The 14992-nt window shown below is 45.2% G+C and overlaps 1 protein-coding gene across 5 annotated transcripts in view; it reads left to right on the plus strand.

The window, feature by feature from the left end:
• LOC105488122 (small integral membrane protein 17) overlaps nucleotides 1–10107 on the plus strand; it is a 59972-nt gene extending 49865 nt beyond the window's left edge. For all 5 annotated transcript variants that reach the window (XM_071088008.1, XM_071088009.1, XM_011751903.2 and 2 more), the window contains 2 exons: nucleotides 310–386; nucleotides 7975–10107. In XM_071088008.1, coding sequence (XP_070944109.1) covers nucleotides 310–386; nucleotides 7975–8085 — 188 coding nt within the window. In that variant the 3' untranslated portion in view covers nucleotides 8086–10107. The remainder of the gene's footprint in view (nucleotides 1–309; nucleotides 387–7974) is intronic.
• Nucleotides 10108–14992: the final 4885 nt, after the last annotated feature.

Genomic DNA, 14992 nt, shown 5'->3' on the forward strand with positions numbered 1-14992 from the left:
GTGAAGACTCAAGGGGCAGGGCACATCAGGTGACCCAGTTGAAGTTTTCTAGGTAGTTATAGAACAGAATTCAGGCCTCTCATTCTCTCAGCCCCACCTGAACCACATAGGCATGTGTGTGTGTGTGTGGGGGGGGTGTTGTGTGTTTGTGTGTGTGTATGAGAGAGGGAGGGTGAGACAGAGAGAGGAGGCTATTAGTAAAGGGACAAGCTATTAGTAAAGGCACAAGATGCCAGTGGGAAGAGCCCACTCCCACCATCTAGCCACTCACTCATGGCTCCTTTTTCCTCCGCTCCCACCCTCACCCAGACCTGTCTTCTCAAGAGACTGGGCTTTCCCAGGAGTGGAGTTCGGTGGAGGAAGATGACGAATCAGAGGGCTCCCAGGTACACTGAGGGGTTTGTTCTTTTTCCACAAATGTCTCACTCTGTAGATCTCAGAAGTTTGTCACATTTGCATTCTCAGCTTGGAATTTACCTGCCCCATAAAAATCTCAAGAGATCTCTTGTGTCTGATCTCTATGGTGATCAGACACAGACTGGAGGGTCTCCATGTGGTGTGCGTAACTTAGTTCACACGTGTCCTGCAACACTTCCTTCATAAATCCATCTACCCATGCATCCACCTCTGTAATTCTTCTTCTATCCACTTATTCATCAACTTTCCCTTCCACCCACCCTCTTACCTTTCCAATCACTCATCCATTCATTCATCCACCACTCAAACATCTATCAGCCATTCACTCATCTGTCCAGTCATTCATCCACCCAAACTTTTATTCACCTAGTCATTTGTATACCCATTCCATCCATCCATCCATCCATCCACCCCTACACTTCATCTGTTTATACACTTATCCACCATCCATCCATCCATCCATCCATCTGTCCATCCATCCATCCATCCATCCATCCATCCATCCATCCATCCCTATACTTCATCTGTTTATCCACTTATCCATCCATCCATCCATCCATCCATCCATCCATCCATGCATCAACCCATCCCTATACCTCAGCTGTCTATCCACTTATCCATCCACCCATAAACCCTCCCTTCCACCCACCCTCTCACCTTTCCATTCACCCACCCATTCATTCAGCTACCCATTGAACATCCACCAACCATTCATCTGTCTACTCATTCATTTACCCAACCTTTCATCCCTTATGCATCCATATACCCATTCCATCCATCCTTCCATCCACCCATTCATCCATCCATATATCCAGTTATCCATACACATACTCATTCACCCTTTTATTCAGATGCCATCAATCCATCTATTCAATCCACCCACCTACATACCCATCCCATATCCACTCATCTGTCCACCCACCTATTCATCCCTCTACTACCTGTTGGCTGTGGTAGGATGTGGCTAGTATGCATCCACGCATATGCCCACTCATGCATTCATCCATCTGTATCTATTCACACATCCAGTCATAAGGCCACCTACCAATCCATTCACCCATCCACCCACTATTCCATTTATCCATTCACTAACCATCTACTGAGTTTTAATTCACATACTACAAGTAAAACCAAAGAGAATCATCAAACACATTCCTTTCACTAAAAAAAACCTAATGTTTTCTTTTTTGAGGAATAAGACATCAATATAAGAAAACCAATGGTTCTTTCATTTATACATTCATCTCATACATGAGAAAAATCACATAATCACTCTCAGTGAGCACATGAGAGTCCCATCCATCTCCCAATCGTGTCAGGAATGTAACTCTGGCTGCCTCAAGCCAGAAAATGGATTTATTGACTCGTGGTGCAGAGGTGAGGGTGAGAGAAACAAACTGGCCAACAAACCATGATAGTGCAGAAATAAGTGCTGGGCACAGTGGGAAGGCCCAAAGGAAGAAGTTAACTGCATGGCAGGAGGTTTATTCTTGGATATCCTAGAGAGGAGGACACACCAGACCTGGAGTTTTCGGGATAGTAAGAATTCCATGGGCATAGCAGGGAAGGGAAGAGCATGTGCACAGGCAAGGTGGTATAGCACAGTACGTTTCGGGGACACTGAAGTTAAGGGCAGAGCAGTGGGAGATTTGGGTGAAAATATGGCTGGGATGACATCATTCATTCATTGCACGTCTATTTCTTGAGCACCTACTCAGTGCCAAGCAGCGTTCAATGCACAGAGCGTACAATAGTGAGACAGAAATGGTCCCTGCCTTCATGGAGCTCACGGTCACCGAGGTAGACAGATGACAACTGAAATAAGCAGCTAAAATATGAATTGCGCTGAGTGGTGATAACTGCTGTGGAGAAAAATAAAGCAGGAAGGGGGTTTGGGAGTAGGAGTTGGGGCTGGGGGTTGCCATTTTAAGAAGGGTGTCTAGGAAAGTCCCCACTGAGAGGGAGCTATTGAGTGAGGACCTGAAGGAGGTGGGGAGTGAGACTGGCAGATGTCTAGGGGGAACGGGCTCTATGCAGAGGACACAGCAAGTGCAAAGGCCCTGAGGTACAGATGTGCCTGGTACATCTGGGGAACACCAAGAGGGGTGGTGGTCAGCGTGGCTGGAGGGTGGGAGGGAGGACTAGGAGGTGAGGTCATGGAGGCGATGGGATGGATGATGTAGCGTCTCGTGGACCATGGTGAAATGTGGGTTTTACTCTGAGTGGGGTGGGAGCCATAGGCAAGTTCTAGACAGAGGAGGGACATGTTCTGATTTGGCCTTTAAGAGGACTCCTCTCTCTGCCAAGTCCCACACCGATGAGGTTGGATGTGTTTTGCAGGCAGTGGGAGCCACAGAATGGGTCTGGGGACTTAGAGAATCTGGGAGCCCATGTAGAAGGAAGGTGGGTTGGATGTGGCTGGGGTTAGAGTGTGGGGGGCAAAGGAGCAAGTCAGAAATGTGAAGTTAGGGAAAAAAGCAGAGACGAGTTGCCACTTTCCTTGTGCATGTTACAAGCTTGATGTTATTCTTTTTTTTTTTTTTTTGAGTCGGAATCTTGCTGTCACCAGGCTGGAATGCAGTGGCGTGATCTTGGCTCACTGCTCACTGCAACCTCCGCCACCTCTGTTCAAACAATTTTCCTGCCTCAGCCTCCTGAGTAGCTGGGACTACAGGTGCACACCACCACGCCCAGCTAATTCTTGTATTTTTGGTAGAAACTGGGTTTTACCATGTTGGCCAAGAAGGTCTTGATCTCTTGACTTCATGATCCACCCACCTCGGCCTCCGAAAGTGCTGGGATTACAGGCATGAGCCACGACGCCCAGCCAGCTTGCTGCTATTCTAAGCGCATCTTATTATAACTCATCTAGTAACTGAACACTAATTAACTCCCATGATTAACTCATTAGCCCTGTGAGATCGTTAGCATGGTTTCCTCCTCTACAGATGAGGAAACTGAGGCAGAGAGAAACCAAATGGCTTGCTTCGGGTCCCACAGTGAGTGGGTCGCAGAGCTAGCACAGAGTTTGGGCTTGGAGGCAAGGACAGGAGCCAATGGGACCCAGGACGTGTCGAGTCGGGGACCTGATGGCATTTCCAGATCTGTGGGACATAAAAGCTGCAGGAACAGGGGCAAACCCAGGGGCAACACCTGAATTCTGATGTGGGGATAGGGCAGACGGAGGTTCTAGCCTCCAGCATAGGGATCAAGGAGGAAGTTTGGAAGAAATGACAAGGTCAATTTTAGACATGCTGCTTGGGTGAGGCCTCTGTGACATCATTCATTCACTCACTCATTCGCCCAGTTGTAATTCATTGAACCAGCATTGATGGAGCACACACCAGGGGGCTGATAGGGGACGGCCTCTCATTGTCAGGCCCTGAGTCCGTTTTCTGCATGGACAGACCCTCCTTCCTGCAGACAACTACCCACTTCCAAAAAAGAAAGAGGAGTGGGCTGTCTGGAACCAGAGACCTTTGATGGCAGTCACAGCCTCATCATGGGCCAGGAGCTGGACTTTGTGCTCTACTTACCTTAATTTACTTGGTCCTCTTATCAGTCCTTGAGGTAGGACCTGTCATCCCATTTTACAGATGGGAAAACTAAGGCACAGAGAGGTTATGTGACTTTCCCTTGTCATGCAACATGTAAATGGCAGAGCTAGGATTTGAACCCAGCATGTCTCTTAACCACTAGGTGTCCTGCCTGTTTGGGGCTTGATCCTGCCTCAAGAGAGGACTGGGGACAGAGATGAAGGCCTCTCCCTGTTTTCCTAGTCACTGTACCTCCTGTGGAGAGCACTGAGTGAAGAAGTAGAAGAAAGAAAAAGAGTTACTTTCCAGGAGGGCAGAAGTTCCCAGTCTGTGGGCCCAGAGGAAAGCAAGCAGGGGAAAACGCTCCCATCATTCCCATTCCATAAAATGCAAGCATATGTAACACCTGCAAATCTTATCTAAGTGCATGAGATTTTAAAAAGATCAATGCCCAGAAATAACCCCTGGTAAAAGTTGCTGTAACAGGCCAAATTCATCCATAGTGTGAGAAGTTGGGGTAGTGGTTACCAGATTTGCGGGGTTGATAATGATCTGCTTCCTGTTTGGGGTGCTAGTTACGTGGTGTGTTCACCTTCTGAAGTTGCCTCAGGCTGTACACCTAGGATGTGTGCAACCTCCTCTTTCTACATTCCACTTCAACAGAATGTTTTAAGCTGGCCAGGCACAGTGACTCCTGTCTGTAATCGCAGCACTTTGGGAGGCAGAGGCAGGCGGATCGCTTAAGGTCATGAGTTCGAGAGCAGCCTGCATAACATGGCAAAACCCCATTTCTACTAAAAATACAAAAATTAGCTGGGCATGGTGACGCTTGCCTGTAATCCCAGCTACTCAGGAGGCTGCAGCAGGAGAATCGCTTGAACCTGGGAGGCAGAGGTTGCAATGAGCTGAGATTGTACCACTGCACTCCAGCCTGGGTGACAGAGTGAGACTCTGCCTCAAAAAAAAAAAAAAAAAGAAAAAGAAAAATAAGTTGCTGTATATGTCCTGCCAAACGTGTTTCCCTATATACTGAGACTGAATTGAGATTTGTATGCCAGTGCTTGATTGAGGGTTGTGCTCTCAGGTGAAGCCCAGCAGGGAGTGAGGGAAGCTGGGGAGGGGAGGAGAGGGAACCAGGCAAGTATGTTGGTAGAACTGAAGTCCAGCCTCCGTCTTATCTCAGGGGAGCCCTGGAATGTGACTAGAGACTTGTCCTCCTCTGGGCCGGGCGCAGTGGCTCAAGCCTGTAATCCCAGCACTTTGGGAGGCTGAGGCGGGTGGATCACGAGGTCAGGAGTTCAAGACCAGCCTGGCCAAGATGATGAAACCCCATCTCTACTAAAAATATGAAAATTAGCTGGGTGTGGTGGTGGACGCCTGTAATCCCAGCTACTCAGGAGGCTGAGGCAGAGAATTGCTTGAACCTGGGAGGCAGAGATTTCAGTTAGCTGAGATTGCCACTGCACTCCAGCCTGGACAACACAGCGAGACTCTCCTTCTCAAAAAAAAAAAAAAAAAAAAAGAGAGAGAGAATTGTCCTCCTCTGAGTCAATGGAGTGGCCTTTTGTATCCCATATGAGTTATTGTTGGCTGTGGACTGCCCTGGAGGGCGAGTTAACCTCCTGGGTAATCCTCTAGGAAGGAGGATCTCATTAGCAAAGGGCATTTGTCAGAAGAGAAGGAGCAACTACAAACTGTAAACCATACAACTTGTAGCCAATACCGCTAGCATCCAGGGGAGAGCTGCATCAGCCTGAAAAACAGAAATAAAGAGGAACTAGGTGAGGCATCTATGGGTCTATTATGTGTGATGTGGGTAAAATTATTGGATTTCAGATTACCTGTATTTATTACATTTTCTTAACTTTATATTCTGCTTTTCAAAATTGAAGTATAATTATTTCCAATAAAATGCACTAACCAGAGAGTGTTTACACACGTACATCCATGTAACCAACACCCCAATCAAGATATTGAGTGCTGTCATCATTCTAGAACATTCTCTTATTTTCCCTTCTGGTCCCTCTCACTCCCCAGCCCTGGAGGCAACTATAGTTCTTGATTTCCACTTACATGGATTAGTTTTGCTTGTTGTTGAATTTTATCTAAATACTGTCATGTAGTAAACTACACATATATTTTTTAATTCCACAAAAGGAAATTATGGCAAAATTGTTATTGCTCCAATTGGCATTGTCACTTAATACATGCTGGACAGTTTTCCATTTAATACATATTGATTATCTTCATTGTATTTCAAAGTTACTTTTTACTGCTGCCAAATATTCTCTAGCTCAGTTGTGTCAGACCCATTTCCTTGGCTGATGAATTGTTAGGCTGCCATTGTTGTGATTGTTACAGAAGGCAATGCTACAATGAGCATTTGTTCAGTTGGCCCAATTTTATGCATAGTTTATGAGGAACTTTATACAAATTCACATTCTCTGGTTCTCCTCAGATACACTGAACCAGAAAATCCAAAGGGGATCGCAAGATATTTGAAAAACTCTCCCAACAACTTTTGGGGCTCTACCAGGTTTGGGAACTGCTTAAGTGGGTCATTGTCCCTAGGTATCTGGTTGTAAAGGAAGATTTGAAATGAGGTATCATCCAGAGGGAATCAGCAGGCTAGAGGGAGGAATTTGTTTTCTAAGATTAGAAATGTGAATTCCATCAATGATTTATAATATACTTTAATAATTCATAGTATGTGTCCTTCCATTTTTCTTCTTTCACAGGATTTTTTTCAGTGTTCACCATTGTCTAACTTTCCAGATAATCCATTATGTCTTGTGCATTCACCATTCACTTCCTTGATATTTTAATAGCAATTGCACTAAATTCATCATTAATTTGGAAAATTGTCATCATTATGTCTTCTCATCTCATCATGGTATGTTTTTTCATTTATTAAATCATTCAACAAATATTTACAGAGTTCATACCCTGTTCCAGGCACTGGGACTACAGTAGCAAACAAAGCAAGGGTTTGCCCTCTTGGTGCTTACAGTGTCATTGGAGGAAGAGACGATAAACATACATAGCATGTCAGGTGGTGACAAGAGCATGGAGAAAAAGACAAGGGGTGTGCACAGTGCAGGTCTTTGTTGGGAAGGGGTTGTGGAGGGCATCCTGGTTTACATAGGTAATGAGGGAAAGGTTTTCTAAGGACTGACAGGCAAGCTTTAAGGGTATCTGGAGGAAGGGCATTCCAGGAAGAAGAGCTCGTAACTACAAAGGCTTGGAAGTGACTGTGGCTGGAACAGAGTGAGAAAGGCAAGGAATGACGTCAACTTTAGAGGGAGCACTCTGACCCATGGACAAGAAATTGGGTGGGATTATCAAGATAAGAAACGAAATTCTGTATCAAGAGTACAAGATAGTTGACAGTGGCTTTGACCAGGGTGGTGGTAGTGAAGGGGAGGGAAATGGTTGGATTCCGAATGCTTTGAAGATAAAGCCAATAGTATTTGCTGATGTCTTGAATGTGGGTGGTGACAGAAAGAGAGGAGTCAAGGATACCACAGTTGGAGGTCTGGAGGGGCCTGAAAGGATGGGAGGAAAACTGCATGAGGAGCTTTTGTGTGTGGCGGGGGACATTAGAATATTTGTTTGGGGACATGTGAAGTTTAAGATGTCCATCAGATATTCAACTGGAGATGGCAAATAGCCAGTGAGATATAGAGTTGGGTCAAAAAACACACATACATATGCATGCACACACATATCTCTTGAGGGGTGAGGTCATTAAAGCATAGACGGTATGTTAAAACTGAGATTTAATATTCCAATGAGATTTTGAAATTGTCATCCCATTATTTGAACATTTCCTCTGAGAGAGCATAGTTATGTTACATTTGTTTATCTTATATCTAGTAACTCAGCTGTACCGTTTTAAATTCAAACAGCTTTTCTCTTGATATGACATTTCATTTCTAATCATATAAGTCTATTTTCCTGCAAGTAACAATGGTGGCCCCTTCCTTTCCAATATTTATCCTTTTCCTTTTTTCTGTTTCAGGGCTTTGTGGAGTGGTCAAAAGCTCCACAACAAACAACCATAGTCTTGGTAGTGTGCGTGCTTTTTTTGTTCCTGGTTTTAACGGGGATGCCTATGATGTTTCACATTTAACTATAATGGTGGCTGTTGTTTTAAAAGTTTAATTTAATGAAATAGATGCCCTGCGTTATGTTAAGGAACTGTGCTAGTTAAAAATCAGGAATAGGTGTTGAATATTTTCAAATGCCTTTCAAACATCCTTTGAGATGATTTTAAAAAATTTTTTGGTGTGAGTTTTCACATACTTTATTTCCATGAAATGAAAACATCATTGATTGTAAAACATTATTTTGTATACTACGGAGAAAGAAAAATGCTAATTAATCATAAGATGCCACCAACTGGAAGATATCTCCTGACTTTGAGAAGATGAAAAAATGTGCAACTGAGGATCGATGAAATCTGGTAGATTTCCTAACATCAAACCAACTTTGCATTCTTAAGGTTGTGGTGCACCAGTCTTTTCATACACTAAATTCTATTTATTGATATTTTATGTAGGATTCTTGCCTCTATCTTCATATGTGAGATTGGTGCTATCTTTGTGAAGTTTTGGTATCATGGTTAAGCTTGCATAATAGAAAGACTTGGGTAATTTTTACCTTTTCTATGCTTTTAAGCAGTTTCTGTAGCTTGAGAATTATCAGTCCCTTGAAATTTTAAATGAATTCATTGTTATAACCAGGTCATCGAGTCATGGAGAGAATGTTTCAGCTAATTCTTGGGCAGCTTTCTTAGTTCTTTACAATGTTATCAGTTTATTAATACTTTTTACCTCTTGCATTTATTTTGGCGAATTACAGAGTTTTTTTGTTTGTTTGTTTGTTTGTTTTTGAGACCGAGTCTCACTCTGTCACCCAGTCTGGAGTGCAGTGGCATGATATCAGCTCACTGCAGGCTCTGCCTCCCAGGTTCACACCATTCTCCTGCCTCAGCCTCCTGAGTAGCTGGGACTACAGGTGCCTGCCACCATGCCCGGCTAAATTTTTGTATTTTTTAGTAGAGACGGGGTGTCACCGTGTTAGCCAGGATGGTCTCAATCTCTTGACCTCGTGATCCATCCGCCTTGGTCTCCCTAAGTGCTGGGATTACAGGCGTGAGCCACCACGCCCAGCCCAGAGTTCTTTTATCCTCTAGAAAATTCTTCATTCCATAGGGCTTTTTCATATGATTAGCTTAATTATGCCTACTGTTTTATAATTTAAATTTTTCCTTTATTTTGTTCTATCCCCTGTATCCTGTCAACTGCTGTTTGTGGTTTACTCATTATTAAATTTGTCAAAGGTTTATCTAGTTTACTATTGTTTTTCCAAAGAACCAGCATTAGGATTCATTTATATCCGTTATTTCTTTTATTTGTAATTTGTTTTCCTTTGATATGTATTGCATTTATTTTTTATTGTTTTTCTTCTTTGTCTCAGTTTTTATATTGAATACTTGATTTATATTTTCTTTATATTTTCTATAGTAGTATACTTACTAATACAAATGTACTTCTGGATATAGCCTTGGCCACATCTTAACATTTGATTATTCATTTTTATGTTGTCTAAATATTACATTGTAGTGTTTCTAAAGAGTGCTTTGAAACTCAGTGATTTGGTTTATTTTTTGTTTAAAAAGAGTTTTGTTTTCTTGTTTTACTGCACTGTGAACACAGAATGTGGCCTACAACACATCTGCTTCCAAAACTTTTTAAAAAGCTTTTAGTGTGGCCTAGAACATGTCCATTTTTTTGTAATTGTTTCTCAAACATTTAAGATGAAGATAGCTTCTCTGTCTGTAGAATTGAAAACTTTACATGCCTGTTAATTAACTCAGTATCATCAATTATATTGTTCAGATTGATGTGTTATCTAATTTTGGCCTACTGTATTCATTAAAAACCAATAAGGTTATGTGAAAATCTGTTAGTACAATTGTTTTTGCTAATGAATTTTTATAATCTTTGCTTTATGTACTCAACAGCTGTGTAATTCGATGCATATAAGTGCAGCATTGTTATGTCCTTGCCAATTAAATAATATATCTAAAACACCATATGACAGTGGCTGGCAGATAGTAGGCACTCAATAAATGTTAATTAAAACCTGATTCTGAATCCTTTGTTAAATATAAAATGATTGTTTTCAGTCAGTTTAATCCTTTGCCTTAAATTTTACCTTGTCTAATACTGGTTGATATTACCATCCTGCACTTTAAAAAAAAAATTCTTCTGTCTACGTATATGAGGTTCTCTAGAGAAATTAACAGGGAAAAATATGGGATTATCTCTCCATTCCTCTCTTAGGCTGATTACCTGCAACAAGCAACCAGCCCTTAAAAGAAAGGAAAACCGGCCGGGCGCGGTGGCTCAAGCCTGTAATCCCAGCACTTTGGGAGGCCGAGACGGGCGGATCACGAAGTCAGGAGATCGAGACCATCCTGGCTAACACGGTGAAACCCCGTCTCTACTAAAAATATACAAAAAAAAAAACTAGCCGGGCGAGGTGGCGGGCGCCTGTAGTCCCAGCTACTCGGGAGGCTGAGGCAGGAGAATGGCGTAAACCCGGGAGGCGGAGCTTGCAGTGAGCTGAGATCCGGCCACTCCAGCCTGGGCGACAGAGCAAGACTCCGTCTCAAAAAAAAAAAAAAAAAAAAAAAAAAGACAGGAAAACTAGCCTTAACTATTACATTTTTTTTTTTTTTTTGAGATTCTACTGGAAATAAGAGAAGCTCAATTCAAATAAGCTTAAGCAAAATAATGATAATAATAATTATTATTATTGGTTCATGTTACACCAAAGTTGGGGATAAAATTGGCTTTAATTACAGCTGGTTCTGGGGGACCCAAAAATCTCACTGGGGTTTTTCCTCTCCTCACCTCCCTCTCTTTCTTCTACGTGGCTGGGGATGGCTATCATGGACCCTGTGATCGTCTCTTCCACACCGCAAGGTGGGAGACCTGGCAGATCCTCATGACACACACTCACAACTCACATCCTTGTTCTGCCTTGGGGACAAGAGTGAAATAAGGGGAGAGAGAGCAGCAACTGCAAAGGCCCTGAGGCATAAACCAACTGCCTAAGTAAAGGGTGGAGAATGGACTGTAGCAGGGCAAAGCAGAAGCAGGGAGATGAGTGTGGAGACTGTCTTAGGTGTCCAATCAACAGGGGCTGGGCTGGGCATGGTGGTTCACACCTATAATCCCAGCACTTTGGGAGGCCAAGGCAGGAGGATCACTTGAGGTTAGGAGTTTGAGACCAGCCTGGGCAACACAGACCCTGTCTCTACAAATAATAATAATAAAAAAAATTGTCAGGCATGGTGGCATGCACCTGTAGTCCCAGCTACTCAGCAAGCTGAGGCAAGAGGACTGCTTAAGCCCAGGAGGCTGAGACTGCAGAGAGCCATGATTAGGCCACTGCACTCCAGCCTGGGTGAGTGAGACCCTGTATCAAAAAACAAACACACACACACACCCAAAAAACAAAAAGTAGGGATGACGTTTGGGGGCTGAGTGGGCTCTGATTAGCTCAGACAGTGCCACAGGTCTTGATTGATTTTGTGGGATATTGAAAATAATCATGGCCAGGCACGGTGGCTCACACCTATAATTCCAACACCTTGGGAGGCCAAGGTGGGCAGCTCACTTGAGGTCAGGAGTGCGAGACCAGCCTGGCCAACATAGTGAAACCCTGTCTCTACTAAAATACAAAGAAATTAGCTAGGCCTGGTGGGTGCCTGTAATGCCAGCTACTCAGGAGGCTGACGCAGGAGAATCGCTTGAACCTGGGAGGTCAGGAGGTGGAGGCTGCAGTGAGCAGCAGAATTGTGCCATGCCACTGCACTCCAGCCTGGGCAACAGAGCAAAACTCTGTCTCAAAAAAAAAAAAAAAAAAAAAGGAAAAAAAAAGGAAAGGAAAGAAAGAAAAGAGAAGAGAAGAAAAGAATCATGATACTATCAGTAATATAAATCATGTTAGCAATGGTCTGCTAATTAGCTCTACAGTATGCCAGGGACCTAATTTCATTGATTACGGAAGTATCCACTCAAGCCACTGATGTTGCATTCTCTACCCAACAGCTGGACAGATCCCATGAAAACCTAATTAACCAGATTGGGCAACATAGTGAGACGCTGTTTCTGCAAAAATAAAAATAAAAAAATTAGCCAGGCATGGTGGCGTGCACCTGTAGTCCCAGCTACCGTGGAGGCTGAGGCAAAAGGGTCGCTTGGGCCCAGAAGTTCCAGGTTACAGTGAGCTACAACTGTGTCACTGCATTCCAGTCTATGCAACAGAGAGAGACTTTGTTTCTAAAACAACAACAACAACGATAATAATAACAATAACATTAGGACCATTCATAATCCTCCCATTTCAGGTAAAGCCAAAGTTTTCACAATGCCATCCAGCCCTATTCCAGGTGGCGTCTGTTCTATCCTCCTTATCTTGCTCCCTCCCACGCAGCCACACTGGCCTCCTTGCTGTTTCTCAAACTCTCCCGTCATGCTTACTTCAGGACTTGGGCACTGTTCCCGCTCCCCGGAATGCTCTTCCCCCAGAAGCTCACATGGCTCCCTCATCTCTTTGAGGTCTCAAATGTCACCTCCTTAGAGAAGCCTTCCCCGACCACCATCAAGTAGCATCTCTCTCTGCAGGTCCCGCTCTACTTGTCTCCACAGATTGTATCATGACCTGACAAGTAACGGGTCAACGCAGTTTCAGTCTAGCGTCCTCAATGGCCATTCCTACTCCCTGGGTAGTTCTCCCTGGAGGAAGCGCGGTCCGCGAAGATGGAATTGGGGGAGCAGAGGGCTGTGGAGTTCATGCTGTGCCTCCCAGGAACTCCTCACACATCCATACCAGCTTGTGGCACCTCCGCACGACCCCACCCCCATGCTCTTGAAGCTGCTCTCTTTTTTTTTTTTTTTTTTTTTTTTATGAGACGGAGTCTCACTGTGTCGCCCAGGCTGGAGTGCATTGGCTCTATCTCGGCTCACTGCAAGCTCCACCTCCCGGGTTCACGCCATTCTCCTGCCTCAGCCTCCCGAGTAGCTGGGACTATAGGCACCCGCCACCACACCCGGCTAATTTTTGTATTTTTTAGTAGAGACGGGGTTTCATCATGTTAGCCAGGATGGTCTCGATCTCCTGAACTCGTGATCTGCCCTCCTCGGCCTCCCAAAGTGCTGGGATTACAGGTGTGAGCCACTGCGTCCGGCCGCTCTGTCTCTTCCTTCAACAGGGCACGTTGGACCAGGGTGGTATCTGAATATAGTATCTAGGGAACACTGTGTAGGGGAAAATAGGTACTAGAAGTTGGTAAATACGGCAAATCTAAAATCACAGGGATTAGGCCAGGCACAGTGGCTCATGTCTGTAATCTCAGCACTTTGGGAGGCCGAGGCAGGTGGATTGCCTGAGGTCAGGTGTTCGAGACCACCCTGGCCAACATGGGGAAACCCTGTCTCTACTAAAAATACAAAATTAGCTGGGCGTGGTGGCGTGTGCCTGTAATGCCAGCTACTTGGGAGGCTGAGGCAGGAGAATCACTTGAACCCAGGAGTCAGGGGTTGCAGTGAGCTGAGATTGTGTCACTGCACTCCAGCCTGGGCAAAAAGAGTGAAACTCCATCTCAAATAAATAAATAAATAAAATAAAGTAAAACCACAGAGATTAAGTGGCCCACCCCTTGGGCCAGTCATGTGGCCTGTGGTTAGTAATTGTAAAGGTGAAACTGCCTACTGGGCAATTCCGATTGCCGGAGAGATGGTTTGGGAGGGATTAATGAGAAGGCTGCACGCTGCCACCAGAGGGCAGCTTCGGCATCCAGTGCTGTGAGAGTTCACAGAATCCTAGGTCCAGTTCCTCCTTACCTTATCTGTCAATCCTTACATTTCAGAAGCTCAGAAATATTTTGACTAATTCCTCCTCCACGGACTCAGCCGACTCTAACCTCCCCGGGAGCTTTCCTCTTTCTACAGCAAGAGGGGTTCATGGCAAATTCTCATCACCCCTCCCTATTGCTGCTTCGCCACTGAACAGGAGCTCATGGCCGACCAACCTGCCCACACCAAACACACCTTCCAGCGGCGCTCTCCCGGGCGTGCCAGCTCCGCGGGAAACTCTCCCTAGCAGATGGAGCCCGACGCCTGCGCACTGGAGAGCCGCCAGACGCCTGCGCACTGGAGAGGCGCCAGCCCCCTGCGCCTGCGCACTCCGACTAGGAGGGGGTCTCCTCGAAAAGAGCTGGCGGAAGGGTTCAGAGGACCGACGCCGACCACGCCCACGACCACGCCCCCAGCCCTGCCAGTTCTCGGCAGAGCGGGTCTGACCCTGTTCTTTCTGCTCTTTTTCTGACATGTCTGTAAACTAGGGTAAGCATTTCACGCATTCATCCTTTCACCCGGTACTGCCTGAGCACCACCTGTGTGTCGAGGGCTGGACTGGGCAAAGTTCGGGTCTCTGTGGTCCCTGATTCTGAATGACTCTAGGGCTGGTGCTGGGATGTTCAGCTACTCATTAGCTTGCTCAGCTTTTCTTGAGGACCTACTGTGTGCTGGGACAGGGGCTGAGCAAAGTTTGGGTCACAGGAAGAAACCAGAATGCATGGTCCCTGAACCTATGGGCTCCAAGGCTGGTGCTGAGGATGTTCACGTGTTCATCCATTTACTTGGCCTCTCCTGAGGACCTACTGTGTGCTTGGCCTGGGCTGGGGGATGTTGGCAGGGTTGGGGGATAAGGAAAAACTAAATGTGTCCCTGAATGACTATGGGACTGGTGTTGGGGATGTATAACTATTCATACAGTCACTGACAATTCTTGAGGACCTACTGTGTGCTGAGGCCTGGGTGGTCAGTCAGGAGCCAAGGGAAGAACCAACTGCTTGGTCCCTGGTCCTAAAGAGCACAGGGCCAATTCAGGTTTTTTTTTTCACCTATTCAATCAGCCTGACATTTCCTGAGGACCTACTCTGTGCCCAGGCCTGTGCAGGC

This window comes from Macaca nemestrina, chromosome 20 (genome assembly GCF_043159975.1).
Source record: "Macaca nemestrina isolate mMacNem1 chromosome 20, mMacNem.hap1, whole genome shotgun sequence".
Taxonomy (NCBI): Eukaryota; Metazoa; Chordata; class Mammalia; order Primates; family Cercopithecidae; genus Macaca; species Macaca nemestrina.